The 22405-nt window shown below is 33.0% G+C and overlaps 1 protein-coding gene across 3 annotated transcripts in view; it reads right to left on the bottom strand.

The window, feature by feature from the left end:
• Positions 1 to 22405, bottom strand: part of LOC145283845 (phosphoacetylglucosamine mutase-like) — a 198143-nt gene that overhangs the window by 130153 nt on the left and 45585 nt on the right. For all 3 annotated transcript variants that reach the window (XM_080132953.1, XM_080132954.1, XM_080132955.1), the window contains exon 3: positions 12353 to 12482. In XM_080132953.1, coding sequence (XP_079989079.1) covers positions 12353 to 12482 — 130 coding nt within the window. The remainder of the gene's footprint in view (positions 1 to 12352; positions 12483 to 22405) is intronic.

Raw genomic sequence — 22405 nt, 5'->3', positions numbered from 1 at the left:
TTACTACTTATATATATATATATATATATATATATATATATTAGGGTAGGTCGATTTTGGAAGTTTCAATAATGCTACATATAGAAAGTTGTAAAATAATGTCAATAATCACCACAAGAAATATTTTTCTTCAAAATTTTATATTTATTTGAGCATTCCACTTTAAATACTGAATAAATCGCGATACTTATCACAATATCGGTGTTAAGGGTGCGGCTTAAATAAAATCCGTGTTTTAACAAAAAATGAAATCATACAAGACAAAAATATTTTTACGTTTACTATATCAATTTTTTCATAAATTAAATGAAAATATTAAAATTACAAAGAAATAAAAATACTATAATAATTTAATATACAAATATCGGTAAAACTATACAAACACCGTGACAGCGAATTAACCCTAACCCTAACCCCTAACCCTAACCCTAACGCTGTCACGGTGTTTGTATAATAATACCCAAATATCTATTTACATATAACGTTTCATTAATAGGTTAATATTACACTATTCACCGGTCGAAGTTACTTCCCCTTGGCAATTGTTATTCACCTCGTGGCTTTATTTACGCATTTAATTATAACGAATATCTCTTGGTTTTTTTTCCAATTAAACAAAAAACATTCTTTAACTATTAAAGAATATAACATTTTTTCAATATTTTGATTTGTTTATATGTTTAAAGTTAAAAAGCTTGTTTACTTCCCCCGGCAATTGTTCTTCGTCTCGTGTTTTTTTTTTTTAGGCGTTTTATTATAACGATTATCTCTGTTTTTTCCAATTAAACAAAAAAAAAACATTCTTTACCTATTAAAGAATATAACATTCTTTACCTATTAAAGAATATAACATTCTTTACCTATTAAAGAATATAACATTCTTTACCTATTAAAGAATATAACATTCTTTAACTATTAAAGAATATAACATTCTTTACCTATTAAAGAATATAACATTCTTTAACTATTAAAGAATATAACATTCTTTAACTATTAAAGAATATAACATTCTTTAACTATTAAAGAATATAACATTCTTTAACTATTAAAGAATATAACATTCTTTAACTATTAAAGAATATAACATTCTTTAACTATTAAAGAATATAACATTCTTTAACTATTAAAGAATATAACATTCTTTAACTATTAAAGAATATAACATTTTTTAATATTTTGATTTGTTTATATGTTTAAAGTTAGTGTTTTTTTTACGCGTTTTATTATAACGATTATCTGTTTTTTTACAATTAAACAAAAAACATTCTTTACCTATTAAAGAATATAACATTCTTTAACTATTAAAGAATATAACATTTTTCAATATTCTGATTTGTTTATATTTTTAAAGTCAGTGTATAATCATTAAAAAGCTTTTTTACGTGCTGAACTCCAAATGAATTCTACTTTTAAGGTAAGTGTAAACAAAACATTACTTTTTAAGATTAATGTATTTCTTTCAAATTTATTAATTTATTTAATATATTTTTGCATTTTAATTTTTTCGAATACATTTTTTTTAGGTGCCTTATTTAAAATGCCCAGAAAATCTGCAAAGTCAGCAACTCGCAGTAAAAATGTTATGAAATTTGGAGGTCCACCTGCACCATTAAATAAAACGGAGCCTCCAATTTACCGAAAAGTTATTCAGTATTGTTACTATTTAATGAATACTTATCCTCACCTTTCAAATTTTGCTATATATTATATATATATATTTTTCTTAATGATGACCTTGAATATTATTATTACTAACTGGCTCCCTTGTAAACAATCACAGCATTAATTTGCACAAAGCCAGAATGTTTTTTGTTTTTATTTACATAAAACTTGTTTATTTTGTTTCTTTTCAGCTATGTTTTTTTCTTGGCCATTGATTGTAAATTGTTCAATCTAATTTTTATATTTCCGGCTTTAATGGAATCCTTACCACTGTTGAACAATTCAATGAACCAATGGAAACAAGATTTTCATCCTATCTAAATGATAAAAACTTGTGGCTACTTTCCTATATTTAATATTCAAATTTAAATTTCAAAAGAATGACATGCAAAAACACTATTAAGAATTGGATTCTACATCTACTTTCTACTGATAATGAAGCAGAACCAGCAGGATACACTTCTTTCGAAGGTCAAGACGATCAAAGTGAAAAAACTATCTCAAACCTGTTTGATGAATTACCTTCAAGTAATCCTACAGTAACAAAACAAATTTTAGAGCAGATAGAAGCGGAGTTAAACTTAAAAATTTTTTTTTTTTTTTTTTTTTTTTTTTTACATGGTAGTCACCACTTATCAAGGTCCGGAAGCAACTCAGGGATAAGGGTTATTGCATGTACAGTAATCAATGGGATAGTATTGTAGTAATCGTTAGTATTAGAGATTTGATAAAGTATCTTATTTAAGGGGGCAGTTCATCAGGAATTTGTTTATGTTGGACTTGAAGACATCCAAGTTGTAGTCAGGTAGGAAACGGGCAAACGGAAGAGTTTCACAGGCGTGCACTTCTAAGAAAGAAGCTTTGTTTATGTAATCTACGTTTTGATTTAGGCACAGATAAAGAGTGGGGAAAATTATTGACAGTGGTTTCAGCTAGACTGGTGTTTATCGGGAAAAATTGGCGAGGACGGATTAGAGATTGGAGCTCAGGCAATCACTTGCCATGGAAGTAACGATAAAACACACAAGCTCGCAAAGTTTCTTCTGTGGGAGAGAGGTTGCAGGGAAGAGAAAAGGGCATCCTCCACTAGGCCACAAAGTCTATTTTGTACTCTGTCAAGACAAGATAAGCTGTTTTTAGCAGCTCCTGCAACTACAACAGAAATACAAGAATCACAATCTAAACTCCAAAGGAGTAAATTCCTTATGCTTAAGTGTACAAAAGAACTTGATCATTATGTAGCTTTATCACTACTCACAAGAGGTGATGATCCATTTCACTAATGGAAGAATACACAAGAGACCTTACCACTGCCAAGTAAACTGGCTTCAAAATATTTAAGCGTACCACCTTCGTCTGTGGCGAGTGAGAGACTCTTTAGTACAGGTGCTAATGTGTATGAACCTATGAGAAACAGGCTGTGTTTTGAGAATGGAGAAACTAAAGGTATTCAACTTTAAATACCGAGGAGACTCTCAGAGCAGAGGAGACAAGTAGCAAGAATAGACGAGGAAGTAAGGCAGCAGCATGTGCAGAACTTTAATTTATAGTTATTCACTTAAAAAAAAAATAATAAAGTAAGGGAAAGGTCTATCAGACTTTTTTTTTTTTTTTTTTTTTTACAAAGGAGTCACCACTTATCAAGGCCTGGAGGCCACTCGAGGATAAGGGTTAATAAGCATACAGGGGTCAATAGGAAAATGCCGTAATAATTGTTAATAGTGGAAATTTGGTAAATTGGATTAATTAAGGGGGACCGGTTCATCAAGAACTTGTTTATGTTGGACTTGAAGACGACCAGATTATAGTCAGCCAGAAAGCAAGCAAATTGAAGAGAATTCCACAGGTGTACAGTTCTAAGAAAAAAGCTTTGTTCATCGAATCTATGTTTAGGTTTAGGCACGGATAAAGAGTGGGGGAAATTATTGATAGTGTTTTCAGTTAGATGAGTGTTTCTGGTGAATGTTTGGCAAGGAGGCACCATAGATTGGAGCTCAGACGAGCACTTGCCATGAAAATAAGGATAGGCTCACAACGTCTGAGAAAAAAAAAAAAAAATCAATTTGTACTTTGTAATTTTTTTTTCTTATATAATTGTTTAATTATTATATTCATTTAAAAATTGTACTTTGTATGTTGTAATTTTGTTTAATAAACGAAAAAGCCATAATAGTGGCCAGACAAGTAAAATTAACATTTAGTATGTTAATGTGTCAAAGCTATCTGATGAGTCACTTAGCGGTGATGAAATGGTTTTAATTTAATAGGAAAAAGAAAAGTAATCAACCGATTAATCGGCAAAACGTCCGATTACCGATTAATTAGTAACCCTAATCTCTACTAATGTTTTCATTGCATAGCACCAATAAAGAAACAACTTATTTTTAATTAAGAAATAATTTGCTAATTTGCTTGAACTGACAGAGATAATTTTGGATAAAAAAAAAATTATAATTGCTCTGAAATTACATATTGGAACAAGGATTGTCTAATATGTGTGTGTAGTAGGGAGACCTAACGTTGCCTGGAATTGAAAGATGGCCAACAAATATTTCACACTCCTATATTTTTATTGTCATCGAAATGTGTAAAATCGCCCGGGAGGAAGCTTCATATGCCTCCATGCAGTAACTTAGTCCAAAATATGTTATTCTACATTGCAGTCTAGAGAACCTACTGTTTCTTTTATAAAATTATTTGGTACTTGTACAGTTTAATCAAGACATTAAAAAATGAAAATATCGAAGAAAAAAAAAAAAGGTTATATTGCACGTATCTGTTATGGAACAAAGTTCTCCAAAAAAATAAAAAAAAAATTTCACTTAATTTCATCAAGTAGTTTTTTTTGGGTTTTTTTTTTTACAGCGAAAAAAAATTTTTTATGATACCGAGCAAAAGGTTCGAATTTTAGGAAGAAAAGTTAGTAATAAAGATGGGGAGGGAGTGTCGGCGCTTAACATGGAGTTATCTCCCTGTGGCATGTTCAACAAATTCTATAATGGCCGACTTTAATGCGCTCTCATAAGAACATGTTTTTCCACTAAAAAAAAAATAAATAAATAAATAAAAATAAACACTTGACCAAATTAGATCATTTTTTTTCGGAGATCTTCAGTCCAAAACGGATACGTACAATATAACCTTTTTTCGATATTTTCATTTTTGACTGTCTTGATTAAACTGTACAAGTGCCAATTATTTTATACAAACTTCTTTCGAGTTAACGAAAAATACAAAGAAATTAATGTGCGGGATTTGAACCTACAGACCACATCATTCAAAAAAAAAAAAAAAAACACTATCAACTTACCCACAGTAGAATTTTCTATCATTGTCACTAATCGATGACATGAAAAAAAAATGGTTTTCTCCGATGACATGGAAAATAACATTTTCAATTATCGGTAATTAATTAAAATCACTTCCAGACTTATACATTAAAGTTCTGTAAATTTTAAAGAACATCTGTTCAGCCGTTTCAGAGTCTATAAGAAACAAACTCACGCAAAGTTTCACTTATATGATTGTAAAGATTTAAGACAAGATCAAATAAATATAGGTATATAAGTTTATTTGTTAGTTCAATAAAGAAAAACATCAAATAGAAGGAGTTATAAACGCCCTTTATACCTAGGCATTTTGAAGTCTGATGCTTCTCATCAGAATTTTATATTAAGCTGCATATGTCTTGATAAGTCCCTATATAAAGAATCTATCAATATTCTTTAAACCCATTTAAGATATATATATATATATATATATATATATATATATATATATATAAAAAGGTATGTATGTGAAGGATATATTTTAAATGAAGATACACTGAAGCAACTTTATCACTAGTTGCTGAGGAAGTATTCTACGATTTATAAATCTTTATTTTTGCAATAAACAAGGTTTACTTAATTTAATTAACAATAAAAAAAAACATACTCCATGATTTTATCATTGACATAAATATTTTATATCTTATTTACTTTTATTTATAAAGGTTTCGGATCGACATTCAGTAAAGTTTTTTCAGTCAACATAACGATTCACAAGTTGAAAACATGCACATGAAGGTCAAAGGTTACATTAGCAGAAACATTGCGAAAATAACTACCAAGATGAGAATAATACAAATGATTTGGTGGTGGTGGTGGTGTGTGTGGGGCGGGGAGGATTTGTAAATACTTAAACAAATAACATACAGACACATAATAGTTGAACGCATATCAATCATACCAGTTATTATAGGTGCCACAGGGCTTATGAAGAAGAACCTGAAGTCCTACTTAACTAATATTCCTCGTGAACCAAGTGCAAAAGAGATCCAGACAATTGCACCTAAGGGAATAACGAGGATACTAAAAAGAGCTCTCGGCTGGTTTTAATAAAAAGCAAAGCAAAGTATGGCTGCCCCATACCCAACACTACAATCTCTTCAAAGTAAAAAAAAAAAAAAGAGAAAGAAAGAAAGAGAGAAAGAAAGAGAGAGAGAGAGAACTTGAATACCTACTATCCTCGAATGTCTAATGGCCTCTGTACAGGGATTTGTCTGGATAACCTGACATGAGGATATTTTTACCTACAAGTAACTAAATATTCAAAATCATATATATATATATATATATATATATATATTGAGTGAGTGAGTTTGTTTGTGTAACGGCATTTCAACCTCTAAGGGTCATTTAATGCCAAAAAAGTTTTGTTGCTATAATAGGTTTTCAATTTCTTGTAAAAATATGTGAAGTTTCTTAAAAAGTTTATCTTTTGAAGCAAGATGCTTTAGGTTTTCTGGAAAATTGTTTTAGTTGTAAGAGGTTTGTTTTTCTAAACTGAATTTTACTTGTTTACTTTATAGGAGTTTGAATACATTTGTTTTTTTCAAATAGTTTATAATTTGTTAGGGCTCCACTTCTTGAAACACTTTTCTAATATTTCTTGTTTTAAAATATTTCTTCCAAGTGTGTTTGTGTTTTCTACATTCCATCAGTAGATGTTTAATTGTTAGTTGTTGGTTGCAGAGTGTGCAAGTTGGTGTTTCCTCCACTTTGATTAGGTAGGAATGAGTTAATTTTGTATGTCCAATTCGTATTCGGTTTAGTACAATTTCTTCTCTTCTACCTTTAAAAATTTTTTGTTTTTCGTTTTTAATTATTGGTTGATGTCCGTGCAATTTGTTTGCAGTGCATTTGTTCCATTCTCTTGACACTTTTTTTCTATATATTCGTTGATTTTACTTTTTAGGTCTGTGTGTGATATTTTAATTTTTTTCATTTGGTGGTTTGTGGCTTCTTTAGCCAGTTTGTCTGCCTTTTCATTTCCTGGGATGCCGACATGGCTTGGTATCCAGGCTATTATAATTTTTTTATTGTTTTTTTTCGGTTATTTCGTTGTATTCTTGTATAGTTTCTATGATAAAAGGATGTTTAGATTTTACTTCAAGGGCCATGATACAGGATAGGGAATCTGTATATATTATGAATTTTTGTTCGTTGATGTCTTTGATGTGTTTGAGAGCTATTTTGATGGCCTGCAGTTCGGCTGTATATATTGAAGCCTCGTTGGGCAGTCTTATTTGATATTGATTTTGTCCATCTGTGCATGCTGCACTTGTTCCATTTATAGTTTTAGACCCATCGGTGTATATTTCTATGTATTCTGCATATTTTTCTCTTAGTTCTCTGAAGTTGCTTCTGTTTGTTATATTATTTGTAATGTTTTTCTTGTAAGCAGTAAGTGTTAGGTCGGTTTTTGGTTTGTGTAATGTCCATGGTGGTCTGTCGTTTATTTTTTTGAGTAATTATATTGTCGGGGTTTTCATTGATTTGATGTATTATTTCTTTAATTCTGTGTCCAAAGGAGGGTATACTTGTTGGTTTACCTGAATAAAAGTTTGTACATTGTGGGTTGAAGGTAGTTTTGTATGTTGGGTTTTCGGGGTTGCTTTGTAGTTTTGTTGCATATTGTAACGGTAGTTTTTTCCCCCCCATCTTAAATGCAGGGGTAGTTCTTGGGCTTCTACATGCTTTCCATTGGTCAAGTTCGATAGGCTCCCAGACTAAGTCTTAAACTTTGATTCTGTATTGTTAGTAGTTTGTCTTTGTAGGATTTGTAAGTAGAGCTGTATATGGCACAACCATAGTCCAGTCTGGATCTGATATGTAAGCGGTATATTTTGAGCATTGTAGCTTGATCTGCTCCCCAGTCTAGTTTTGATACTATTTTTAAGACATTTATTGCTTTTAAGCATTTTTGTTTTAGTTTGTTAATGTGCCCCTTGAAGTTTAGTTTATTATCAAAAATGATCCCCAGAAATTTGATATGTTGTACTACTGGTATTAGTTGCCCATCTAGTTTGAGCTGTGGGTCAAGGTGGTATTTTCGTTTCTTACAAAAGTGGATACATGTGGTTTTGCTTTTGGACATTTTGAATCCATTTTGGTTAACCCAAAGATCTATTTTGTTAAGGCAATGTTGCATTTATCTTTCGATAGTTGGCATATTTGGTGATGAGCAAGTTATTGGAAAGTCTTCAACAAATGTTTTTTCGAATCCCATGTTAACATTTTCAATTATACCGTTGATTTTAATTAGAAAAAGGGTGGCAGATAGTACACTACCCTGTGGTACCCCAGTTTCTTGTGTATTGATCTGATGTTATATTTCCTAAGCATACTTTAAATGTTCTGTGGGATAGGAATTCTTGGATAAATTTTGCTAGGTTTCCTCTGATTCCCATATTGTGAATATCTTTCAAGATTCCATACCTCCACGTGGTGTCATACGCTTTTTCGATATCAAAAAAGATTGGAGACCACATGATGGTTTCTTATTACACCGTTACGAATATATGTTTCTAGGTGAATAAGTTGGTTGTTAGTATCTTGATTTTGTCTAAATCCGCTTTAATGTGTAGAGATGAGGTTATATTTTTCTAAATGCCACATTAGTCTTGTATTAACCATCCTTTCTGTTGTTTTGCATATACAGCTTGCTAGGGCGATGGGACGATAATTGGTAGGGTTGGAGTGATCTTTACCTGTTTTAGGAATTGGGATGATATTGGATTCGAGCCAGTGTTTTGGAAAATTGTTAGTCCACCATATTTTGTTAATTATCTGTAAGAAAATGTTGAGAGATGTGTCTGGCATGTGTTTTAGAAATTGATAGTGGATGTCGTCTGGACCAGTAGTGTATTTTTACTTTAATGAATTGCATTTTTTAGTTCTGTTATAGTGAAAGAGATGTTATAGTATTCTTTGTTATTGGATGCGAAGTTGAGTTTTTCTTTTTCTGCATTGTTTTTATATTTTTGGAATTTGGGGGAGTAGTGGTTGGATGAAGAGTTTTGGCTGAATTCATTTGCGATTATGTTTGCTATTTCTTTTTTGTCTATAGTTTGTCTACCATTTGGTGTACTTATATTATTTATTGGTATTCCAAGTTTTTTTCCAGTTATTTTTCTTATTATTTCCCATGTTTTTTTTTATGGCGTGTTGTTCAATTTGGAAATATAGTTTTGCCAGGTTTCTTTTTTGCTTTTTTTTTTTATAGTATAGCGCGCTTTTGCTTGTAGGTGTTTTTGGATGTTGGGTTTTGTAGGATGTTGTTTGAAGTGTTTTAGTATTTTTTTCAATAGCTGATGTCGTTCCTGTGCCTGGGTGAAGGTATGTGTGTGTTTTGTCATTAAATATAACTATTTCGGGTGATTCCAGTAGTGATTCAATGATTTTCCCAGTTTGGTTAATATTCTCACATCCCCACATTTTGTTATGGGCGTTGAAGTCCCCCATTAATATAAAAGGTGTGGGAGTGGTGTTATCAGATCTTCAATTTCGGTTTTATTTAGTTTATGTTTATGTGGAATGTAGATTGAACAAATAGTTGTTGGTCGGTGGAGTGTAGCTTTAATTGCTATTATTTGAAGGTTTGTTTGGAGTTGTAGTTTTATATGTGGTATTTGTTTTTTTTATTATAATTGAGGTGCCACCTATTGGTCGATTATCTGTTTGTGATTTATTTGTTTGGTTGTAAATGTGGTATCCTTTGAAGTTGATGGTGTCCGTTTCTTTTAGAAGAGTTTCCTGTAGGCCAATTATGCTGGGGTTATATTGTGCTATTATAGGTTTGCTTTCTTTGTAGTTTGGTTTTATGCCTCTGAAGTTCCACTGTATGATGTTTTTATTTATTTGCATAAATAAGTTCTATTTTTTTTTTTTTTTTTTTATCTGTTTGGTTTTGTTTAGGTTTTTATATCTAGTATTCTATTGATTTGTTGTGTTTTGAGTGGTTTTTGTTTTGTGTTTACTTGAACTGCTTGGTTCCTCAGTCTCCATTTTCTCTTCCTGGTCAGTTCTGTTTTTGGAGCTAGATTTATTTCTGTGGTTCTCGATTTAAATCAATTCAAATTTATTTTTGTTTTTGATTAATATTATTTCTGTTTTTGGAAAGAGGATTTGTGTTTTCCCGTTCTGTTTCCATCTTTCCAGATATTGTGTGTTTAGCTTCTGCTTTTATCCTTGTTCGTGATTTGGATCTTTCACGGTTTATTTGTGGTTTTTGTTGTTCAGGTTCTTTGCTTTTTGGGACTTGTTTTAGATCATTTGACGGAGTTTTAGAAAATACTGGTATTTGTTTCTTGTTGTTTTGGTTTTGGTTGGTTTTTAAAGTTTCAATTAGATTTTTGAGTTCGGAGATTAGCTTAAGTAGGTCTTGGTAGTGGGTTTGGTTTGTTTGGTTTGAAATTTGTGATGTCTGCATAAGTGTTTATTTTTTCTCGAGAGCTTGCTATTTTCCTTGCTTCAGGAAAAGATAGGTTTTGTTTGTATCTTATTTCAGCTATTTCTTTTTTGAAGATTTTGCATATTTTAGAGTATGCAGGGTGTTTTTCTTGGTAATTTGGGCATTTTGTTTCGTTGGGGCATTCACTTTCAGTGTGGTTAGGTTCTTTTAAGCCACATTTTCCACATATTTTCTGTCCTTTGCATGTTTCTCTGTTATGTCCATATTTATGACACTTGAAACATCTCAGAGGGGCTGGCATATATTGTTCTACTTTTTTTATTGTATATCCGATTTTTGTTTCTTTGGGAATTTTTCGTGTATTGAATGTTAGTACGTAGGTTTTTGTAGGTATGGTTTGACCATTCCTTTTTATGTTTATTCGAACGTGATCGATTACTCCCTGTTTTCTTAGGGCATTTTCTATTTCTTCTGCTGTAGCCAAGATTAATTCATGGCTTTTTATGACACCTTTTGATGTGTTTAATCTTTCATGGGCATAACTTTTGCATTTATAGATATGGAATTTTTCCATCTCTAAGATGTTTTTTGCGTCTTTATAGTTGTCGACTGTGACAAGTAGATTGCCATTTTCCATTTTTTTGCTGTTTTTGGGTTGCTGTTTTGAGACAGAATTTTTTCAATTAAGAATGGAGACAGATCGCTGATCTTTTTTCCTTCTAAGGTTTTGATTACTATGAATCTTGGGTATTTTTTTTTTTCAATTATTTCATAGTTATATTCTTGCTCACTGTCTGAGCTGGTTACGTCAGAGTGGGTTCTTTTTGATTTTGTTTTACTTTTTTGGTTTCTGAGTTTTTTGTTTGGGTTTACTATATCGATGGAAGTTTTAGATTTTCATCTCTTTTGCTCCCCACCCTCCTCGGAGCCAGAAATTGGGAGATGTTAGGGGGGGAAACCCATTCGCCCTTTCATCCCAGGGATACAAAAAAGATATACTCAATTGGTTCAGTTTGTTACATCATTTCCTGTTTCCTCCTTTAGTTTCTTCTTTCCCAGTTTGATAGAAACATTGGTTAGGGAGCAGTTGTGTGGTTTTGTCTCATCAATTGATTGACCCTTGCCATCGCCTTCTAACACTTACCTGGTTTATCTATGTTTGTAGTAATAAGATGTATTATCTTTAGATTAAATTTGTTCATTTTTTTTTTTTTTAAATGTTATAATTGACATTTTCAGTGTAAGAGTTAGGGCTTGACATGACTAGCCGATTGCTCAGATCGGGCCTCTCCGACCGACCGCCCGTCTAGCCTAGTACAAGGCCAAAGTGGAGTGTTGCAACTGATACCTTTATTTTCCCTAGGCATCAGTTGCTCAGCCACCAGGATCCTTTTCCTAGGTATCACGGGTTGCCACCCACGGCCAACAGGTAGCCCCATTGAGGGATTTTTACCCTCTGCAAGGGAGCAGTCGGCGTATTCTAATTTCCCACTGACAGGGCCATTATATATTGGAACTCAAGGATTGTCTAATATGTGTGCATGTGTGTGTGTGTGTATATATATATATATATATATATATATATATATATATATATAAAATTTAAGACAAGATAAAATAAATTAATTTATTTATCAGTTCAATAAGTTCTCTCTGTACAAGGATTTGTCAGGACATTATTTGCGGCCTAAATAAGATCTCACTATGACAAAACCACATTGACTTTTACAAAGTATGATGCACCTTCTCCGAGTGATGTTGACAGTAAGGACATCTAGATGACTATTCCCCCCCCCTCAAAAAAAAAAAAACAATTTTCATGTTTTGAAAAAGACTCACACCATTATATGTTAATCTTTATATTTAATAAAGACAAGCTTTGTAAATAGCTCATTAACAAAAATAAAAAGGTCATAATTACATAATTAGAGAGAATCTATAATAAACAACTCACATAACATTAGCGAGCTTTGATGCATAACGTTCCCAATCAACAGCCAACATTTCTCCCATTGGATCCACCAATTTAATTCCATTGTCTTCGATTGGGTTATGAGAAGCTGTAATCATCACTCCTATTGTGGCTAGAAATAAAAAATAAAAAAAAACAGTAAGAGAGAGAAATAATTTTCAGTTAACTTATAATACAAATACATGGAAAATTAAATTCTAATTTTTATTTCAACGCAATACATATATGTGTGTATGTGTGTGTGAGAGACAAACTTCTTGAATCAGCGCTTATTGCAAATTAAAATACAATTGAACAACGTGAAGGTTTCTATAATGTATCATCATTAATAAGTAAACTCCTATTAAAAGAACATAATTTAATTTAAGAAACAGGTTAACTCACACACACACACAAAAGAAAACACCACCTATCACTACATATCAGTCAATAAATTATATAACAAAAATACACTCATTTCATTTATACATCCATATTTGAATCATAACGGACATATCTGTTCCAAAAAGAATATGAATTGCATTATATCTTTTTAAATATATTAACGGTTATATGACGTTATGAAAAAAAAAAAATCTTACTCTATCACAACGCTTTGTCCCCCACCCCACCCTTTCTTAAATTTCCAAAAATCTTTTTTCATTTCTGAAATGGAACAAGGTCATACATTTCATTACATCAAAAATATATTTTCAAATATTTGTATTGGTGTTTTGCTTTTTTTTTTTTAATTTTATTCATCCAGAGGAAGTTTCACAAGATGAAACGTTGATGAACACATCACTTGGTTTGTTCTTTTTTATCTCGTCGAGTTCCCATTATTCTCATTGCGTGTTTTTTGGTAAACTATGCTTTTGCAATTATATTTCACCCTTTGTCTATACCAATCCTTTTTGTTTAGAAGCTCAATATTTGTTAAATACAACAACAGAGCATATATAGAGGAATAATAGTATAGCTACATTCCATTATTAAAAGTCAGGAGTTAGTTTTGTATCAATAACCTAAATAAACCCATATTAGATATAACCCTAGTTAACATATTACAGACAATAAATATTAGTTAAATAAAATAATATATTAATAATCGCTGTAGACTAAAACATTTTTTAGAACATTTTTAATTCAAACGTTAACTAAGACTAGCTTTACACTTAATAGCAAAATGGCTACTTAAATATGTGATGCCAAATCTTCTTTGGTGCTTCTTTTGCCAAAATTATATTGTTATGCATATTTCTTTCTAAGCAAAAAATTTCTATTTTTCTGAGGAGTATATGCACAAAATGATTTGATATTGACATAATAATAATTGATTGTTTCTGATAATGAAACAGATCTGTAAAAAGACCTGTACCAAAGTTTTGATATGCTGAAAAGACTGCTTAGTAAGAAAACTAAATATTTGGAATGTAGATATACTGTTACTTTATATTATTCCCTTATAAACGTAAGCGAGCCCACTGGTTGATTCTATTAAGCTACAAAACTAAAGAAGGAAAGTCCATTGACTCAGTTTGTGGAAAGGGTTGGTTGGTTGTTTTTGTTTTATGGCATATCAACCCTTTTCGGGTTATTTAATGCCGAATACAAAGATTCAAAAGAAAAATTTTTTTTAATAGAATATATTTGTTGTTTTCACGTCGGTTTCTATTTAACCCACAGTTGGGACCCTAATAGGTACTACCACTCCAGGTCAGAGTGGACCTGGGAGCAATGGTAATTAAAGGGTGGCTCCACACTTCCTAAAGCCCACAAGCTGGGGCCTCACCACTGGATATAGTTTAAGGTCGTAACTCTGCAGGGAGGGGCAGTCGGCGTATTCTAATGCCCCACCGGCAGGGCCTTGTGGAAAGGGAGTTGGATGCAATTCAACCTTTTTTAGTATTGTGTACACAAGAAGTGCAGTTGAAGTACTGGTAGGTTGAGAGAGGATAAACAGTCTAAAAAAGTGCAACATAATGAAGATGGATGAAAACTCAGATTTGGATGGCGAAGATATTGAGGCTTTTAAAAAATTTTGTTATCTTAGTGACACCATTGGAATCCAGGATGGAGTCAGTGCAAGTGTTATTGAAAGAGTTAGTAAATGAGCAGGTTCAGGAAATTACTGTGTTTACAAACCAGTAAAGTTTTATTACTGCCGACCAAGGGAAAGGTCTATCAGGCATTTTTTTTTTTTTACAAAGGAGTCACCACTTATCAAGGCCCAGAGGCCACTCGAGGATAAGGGTTGATAAGCGTCAAGTGGTCAATGGGACAATGTCGTGATAATTGTTAGTAGTGGAAATTTGGTAAATTTGATTACTTGAGGGGAACAGCCGATCAAGGACTTGTTTACGTTGGACTTGAAGACGACCATATTATAGTCAGCCGGAAAGCAGGCAAATGGAAGAGAGTTCCACAGGTGTGCAGTTCTAAGAAAAAAAGCTTTGTTCATCGAATCTACGTTTAGGTTTAGGCACGGATAAAGAGTGGGGGAAATTATTGATAGTGTTTTCAGTTAGACGAGTGTTTCTCGTGAATGTTTGGTGAGGAGACACCATAGATTGGAGCTCCAACGAGCACTTTCCATAAAAATGATGATAAAGCAGAGATAGGCTCGCAACGTCTCCTCTGTGAGAAAAAGGTTGCAGGGAAGAGAAAAGGGCATCCACTACTAGGTTACGAAGTCTATTTTGAACTGTCAAGGTAGGATGAGGTTTTTCTAGCAGCTCCTGTTGCCCAGATGTGGCAATAGTACTCCATCCTTGGACGTACCTGGCTCTTATATAGGTAGAGAATTGCATCAGCAGTAAGATATCTACTGGATCGATAGAAGGATCGCACTATTTTCCCAGCTACAGATTTGATGTACGTGTTCCATTTCATATCAGGAGTAATGGTCAAGCCCAGGAACTTGTCAAAACATGGAGCCTCCCCCAAGACGAGAACCATTCATTTCAATTGATGCCAGATGGGGATCAGAGCGTTGATGATGCAAAGACAAAAGCTTAATTTTAGATGTATTAAAAGTAACCAGCCACCTCTTTCCCCATTGTACCACATGCTCAAGATCAGAAGAAAGAGAATCAGAGAGAACTTTGTCGTTTACGGTCTTTGATGTAGTGCACTACTATAAGAGCCAAGTACGTCCAAGGATTGAGTACTATTACCACATCTGGGCAGGAGCTGCTAGAAAAACCTCATCCTGCCTTGACAGTTTAAAATAGACTTCGTAGCCTAGCATAAATATCGACAAATGATCTAAGGATATGATTTGGATTTTGATGTAGATTAGGATGAGAGTTGGGCCCAGGATGGAACCCTGAGGGACTCCAGCATTAATACTGTGAGCTGATTTCTGTCCATCAACCACTACTTTTATGAATCTATCAGAGAAAGGATTTAATAGTTGAGAATGCATTGTATGGAGAGAATTGATATGAGAACGATACAATGCGATGTGACATTATAGATATCACCACCACCACCAAGTGTTAAGTACGATAGAAAAAATATATATATAACAAAAGAAATAGGCAATAGGATTTATCAGTTGACAATAGATCAGAATTTGTTCCTTAATGCAGACAAAAGAGAGCTATCGTGGGGTTTTAATTAAAGTGTAGCAATAACTGTAACAAAAGGATCAAACAATGGATGTAGATAGATTTGGTTTGTTGACAGTTTAGGATTGAAAATGGGTTTTATAATACTGGGGAGTGGTTTATAGAGGCTAGTGTTTTTTGTGTTTTGCAACATTTTTATGAACGTGTCTGGTAGATGACAATTGCGAGACAGAGTTGAGTCTTGTTGTGTACAGTTGAAGGCAGATCATGGCTTGGACCAGATCATAGAACGTGAACCCAGATTAGCTGATAGCAACTAACTGACATGATCTCGACAGAATGTAAATGTAGACCTTAGCATTTAGAGGGTCAGGGTGTCATACCTGCATCCAGAGTCCAACGAATATATGTGTAAAGAATTTGTTCCTTAACGCAGACAAAAGAGAGCTAAGGTGAGTTTTTAATTAAAGTATAGCAATAACTGTAACACAAGGATTGAACTTAGATTTGGTTTGTGGGCACTTTAGGATTGACAATGGGTTTTATGATGCTGGGGAGTGGTTTGCAGAGGATAGTGTTTTTGAAGTTTTTATGGCAGTGTTTGGATCAACAGACCATGAACAGACCAAAATTAGCTGACAGCAATTAATTCTAACCCGGCCTCAACAGAATATATGTAGATTTTAGCATTTAGAAGGTAGACTTTGGGTGTCACACATCCACATACAATGTTTTTACGACAGTGTCCAGTCGATGACAATTGGAAGCATTTATGCAACATTCAATGACAGTCAGAGTTGAGTCTTGTTGTGTATAGTTGAAGGCAGACTGTGGTTTGGACCAGATTGATAGAACGTCAACAGACTAAAATTAGCTGATAGCAACTAACTGACACAACTTCAACAGAATGTAAATGTAGACCTTAGCATTTAGAGGGTCCAGGTGTCATACCCGCACCCAAAATCCAATGAATATATATGTAAAGTGTTGGCGTTTGTTTTATTTATTTCATTTATTTATTTATTTTTTTCAATTTTATTTGATTTTTACACTTGTGGACCCGTGTGCACTCTCTGGGCAATCGTCAATGTGCAAGAGACGATACAACCAGAACAAGCAAGAGCAGACAAAGGATAACAAATCCATGGCAAACAATGTTGGGGCACCGAGTTGTCAAGTGGGGGATCACACTGTGAGCCTTGAAGACAAGCTTAGTTCTGATGACTCCAGAGGAAGATTAAATGTGGACAGTACAAGGAGACTTTGATGGTTTGGTCACACTGAAAAAATGGATGGAAGTTGTTGGGTCATCAGATGTAAAACAGTTAAGGTAATAGATCAGGTTCATAGGGAAAGGCCAACTAAATATGGGAGAAGTGATAAAAATAGACTTAAAAGAAAGTGGAATAAAGATCTGACCAGAGATCGGTTAGTTTGGAAATCAATTTCTTAAAGTCCTCCAGAACTCGTTGCACCTGTGCCCCCTTGACATACATATCCCCAACAAGCTCACTTAGCAACAAAATCTCACCCCTTCACTGTTGAGCTCCTTAAATGCCAGAAAGTTTTCTACTCTAATAGTTTCTTCCCTCGAACAGCTAGACTTTGGAATTCCCTTCCTGCTACCTGCTTCCCTGACTGTATGAATATGCAGAAGTTTAAATGTAATGGTCTTGTTAACCTTTACTAGTTATAGTCTAAAATAGTAGTGCCTTACCTCAAAGTGGCGAGATGGCGAGTTAAAAAAAAAATTTAAAATGGACATTAAACCGAATATGATAATGATGAAAAATTAGGGTTTAAAATCTGAAAATAAAATTAAAAAAGATGATCACCCCACCCAATATCATTGTTGATGTAAAATGTTTGATCATCTTTTTATTTTTTTTTTTATTTTGTATCTTTCAGGTGAGAAGCCTTTTGTGTGTGATCATTGTAAAAGATTTGCTCATCAGTCAGATTTAATCCGGCACAAAATTATACACACTTTTGTAATGCATAGCCAACCCTCTTTTCCTTAGTATAGAAAAAGAAGCATGTTTTCAACACCCAAAGAAGGTCACAGGTTGCAGCGACCAAAACGTTGTGCTAATAACACTCAAAATGAGAATAATAGTCCGATTAATCAACATAACACTAGAATTCACATTTCATCTAAAAAATTCAGAATCGCAATAGAAACAGATGTTTGAGTTGATTATTTTGTTCTACAGCATATCAACCCTTTTCAAGTTCCTTAATGCCGAATCTGGTCATTTTGGTAAAAGTGTTTATGCTCCAAGTTCTTCATATCTTGAAATAACCAATTGACTCTCAGACACGGCTTTCCACCAGACATTATAATCCCACATACCCACAGCAGCAGCCAAATAACGTAACAGTGAGAAGCGCTGTCGCCTAAACGGTCAAGTTTCAAACCTGGCTTGAGGTAGTTGTTAGTCTAGCTGCACTGATAAGCTGTGATACACCAAAACAGTACTGTATGTTGATGACTATATATGGGGGAGGGGGGTATTAGTATGGTTTTAAATAAGAATTGTTTTAAGTTGGTGTAGATTTTATATTGTGGGGTTTGATGCGACGAATCCAGCACAGACAAGGGCCAAAGTTCAGTGTTGCAATACACATATCCGCTTTCCTGGATTGCTCTACAGCATATCAGTCAACAGAATCCCATCCATAAGCATTACAGGTTGCCAACCACAGCAACTTGGAGAAAAAAAAGAGAGAAAGAGACAAAGATTGAGAAAAGAACATTGTTATTTTTGGTTTTGGCATTGCAGAACATGATTGAGTCTTACAAAGGGAAAGGGGAGGAAAAAAAAAAAAAAAAAATAACATTTTAAGTTATTTAAAAATAGCCATGACACCCCTAAAAAATCAATTTTTAATCAGCTACTTTGTCAAAATTACTGAATTTTAATTTTCCTTGATTCCAAGATGGTTTGGTAAGTATTTGTTAACATGGGACTTGAAGACGACTACGTTGTAGTCTGCAAGGAAGCAGTTCCACAGCAACATGTTCTAGTGGGATTTTGTCTATATACTAATTCACCACTTGCAAAGACCAAAAGCCACTCAAGGATAATGATTAATGGCAATTGTCACTTGGATGATGATTAATACTATGATCAGATTGAAAATGGTGGGCGGAGTTAAGGGCAAAATTTGATTACGTGGTATTAACTCCCATTTCTGATGGCAGAAAGATGCAACACAAAACTGAAAAGAGTAAAGAGATCCCTTAACTTTGTACAGCAATCATTCAGTGATAGTGTCACAAACAAAACACCTGCTTCAAATTTGTCATGAACCAGTACAGTAGTAAGGCTTTGAAAACTGTCATAAGAATGCTCTTATCAGTGCGTAATCTAGTTTGATTGGAGATAGTTAAACAAAGCTAGACAAGTTCTTATTTTGGATGTTTTTTTTTAATTAAACTTTTAATAAAGAAATTTCATTTCATTAACTAACTAAACTAAAAACATAGATTCCATGCATAAAGCTTCTTTCTTAGCAGTGCACACCTGTGGAACTCTTTTCCGTTTGCCTGTTTCCTACCTGACTACAACTTGGATGTCTTCAAGTCCAACATAAACAAATTCCCGATGAATCGCCCCCTTAAGACACTTTATCAAATCTCCAATACTAACTACTACTACTACAATACTATCCTATTGATTACTGTACGCACAATTACCCTTATCCCCGAGTGGCTTCCAGGCCTTGATAAGTGGTGACCTCCATGTAAAAAAAAAAACTAATGAAATGACAATCGCAGCCCACCTATTTAATTGTGGCATGCAAATATATGCAATGGAGTTTGTTGCAATAATTTTGGTATAAATGTGAGGGCATGATTGCAAAAATTGAAAGCTATTTCTATAAGCGATAAAAATTGACCATTTATTTTATTAGTTTGCAGACTATCATCATCTTCATAGTTGTTATTTCACCACATTTCAGCCAACTCATCCTCTGGCCTTCTCCAGGTGATAAACCACGACGGGATAGGAATGCTGAGTCTCTTAACTGTATCCCCAGTAATTACTGCCTTCCATAATTGTTGTCTCACCACGTTTGGCCAACTAATCCTTTCGCCTTCTTTGGGTAGGATTGAAACTGCTATCTTCAGACAATGTTCACCCTGGAACCGTAGAGACTTGATGCCTCTCAACTGCGCCATGGACCCTGAAGCATGGTAAGACAACAACTATGAAGATGAGGATAACAGTCCGCAAATAAAATAAATGGCCAAATTACTTATCTGAAAGGATTCCAATAAAAAATAATATTTAAGAACTGACCATTCAGACGAACCCATACACTGATACCAACCAATCAGAAACCGGAATCACTCCATAAAATATATTCAATCTTTTAAGAATTCCTGCACCTAAGTTTTTGTCTTCACTTGTTTAGCTATTTGTCTCAAAATTCTATCTACTGTTCAGTCTGCAAGCTTTTACAGAGTGTCCAAAAAAGTCAGTGAAGGGTTTTGAACTTAAATAAATTCTTTATTTTTGATGAGATCTTTCTGTAATTTTAGCATAATCTGACTAAGACATTGGGAAAATCTTTTTAAAGAGTGCAAAATTCAAACTATCTTTATGAAAAATAATGTCTTTAAATGATGCCCATATGCTTCACATATTTGTGCTCTTTCCAAACCATTATTCATGACAGACTGCAGAATCTCTGGATTGTGATTTAACTCTTATTTCATTCCACAAGCTGGCAGACTTCCCCAAACCCTGCAAGAATTGAAGGAAAATATCAGGAACGAAATAAGAGTTAAATCGCAATCCAGAAATTCTGCAATCTGTCATGAATAATGTTTTGGAAAGAGCACAAAATATGAAAAGCTTAAAAGGGGCAACATTCAAAAGACATTTTTTTTATAAATAAAAATGATTTGAATTTTGCATTTTTTTTTTTTTTTTTTTAATTTCTCAATGATTGTGTTAAAATTACAGAAAGATATCAAAAATAATGAATCTATTTAAGTTCAAAACCCTTCACTGACTTTTTGGACACTCTGTACAATTCAAAGTTTCTCTAGATTGCTACCGCCATTTTGTTTGAACAACATTTCTCTTCCTTTCTAAAACTAAAATGGCTTACAACTGAAGTGTTAAAAATAATAATCAACCACTATTTAAAAATAATTTTGTCTAAAAAAATATTGTCTAAAAATAAAAACTACAAGAGTTAAATGATAAAAACATTACCAGGTAGTTGCTTGGTTACTTTATGTTAGAAATGACACTCCCTCCCCCTCCTTTTAGATGTATAAGCTACTTTTTAGAATATCACATTTCTCCTCTGACTTACCCACCCACTCTCTTTTTTTGGCATACATGTAGGTTAACTGAAACTTGATCGCTCTGGTTCTAAGAAAAAAAAAAAAAAAAAAAAAAAAAAAAAAAACAGCCGATATATTTTATATGTTAAAAATGACAAACCCTGAATGATCATTGTATGCCCTTTGAAACTTACTATCAGAGAGAGTAATTTACTAATTGGGTCATGAACAATCTAAAATTAAACTACATTCTTCTTGTGTATGTATAATTAGTAATTAGTTTATCATTTTTAATGCTGATGTTTACAAGTTTTTAAATATTTGATGTAAGCATTGTTTAAATTTAAATTTGTAAGTTAGTTGGTTGTTTCGTTTCACGGTATATCAAACTTTTTCGGGTTATTTAACGCTGAATTAAGTTATTTTGGAAATAGTATTCATGTTGTATTTTCAATCACTAGTTTATAGTGTTTGGTTTGGTTGTTTGATACTGGATTTTATAGTTTTTGTTCCTTGCCTTGTAGAGCATTAGGCACCGCCAAAAATGGCCGCAAAATCAAGTTGTTGTTGTTTTTTAAAACTAAATTACATTTATTAAAATCCATTATTTCTGAGTAACTTTTTTTTTCCAGAAAGATAAAACCCTGAATTTTATCATATAGAAAACAGAATAATGTAAAACTTTTTCTACTATTTTTAATTCAATTTTAAATGTTAAATTTTCCCAAAAAGTTAACAATTGACATTTTTTGTCTTGCACAAAAAACGTACTTAAATATTTAAAAAAAAAGGGTTTTTGAAATAATTAATTTATTTATTGTCTAACTAAGATTTAGGATGATTTTCTAAGAGAATATGCAAAAATATTATAATATAAGTACCTGAATTTCAAATAATTCCACTTATTCATATAGGTAACCAAATATTTCGCGTCGACGTAGAGTTCAGATCGACTCTGTTTACGTTTTCTTTTGATAAGAAAACTATGGAAGACCAAACAGGCCAAAAAAACTTATTTTTCAATGACGAAAATTTCAATGTATTATTAAGCTGAGGCTGGCCAGTACCAGATGGGTGACCATTTGTATGAGTTTGGTTTTTAATGTGTATGTGTGTGGGGGCCAGGCTCCCCAAAATGGGGGGGGGGGGCAATTTAAAGCAGAATAAAAAAAAATTATT

This window comes from Euprymna scolopes, chromosome 8 (assembly GCF_053919585.1).
Source record: "Euprymna scolopes isolate OS-2025 chromosome 8, ASM5391958v1, whole genome shotgun sequence".
NCBI classification, from domain to species: Eukaryota; Metazoa; Mollusca; class Cephalopoda; order Sepiida; family Sepiolidae; genus Euprymna; species Euprymna scolopes.
The sequence above is the reverse complement of the archived record's forward strand: the minus strand, read 5'-3'. Positions and strand labels throughout refer to the sequence as shown.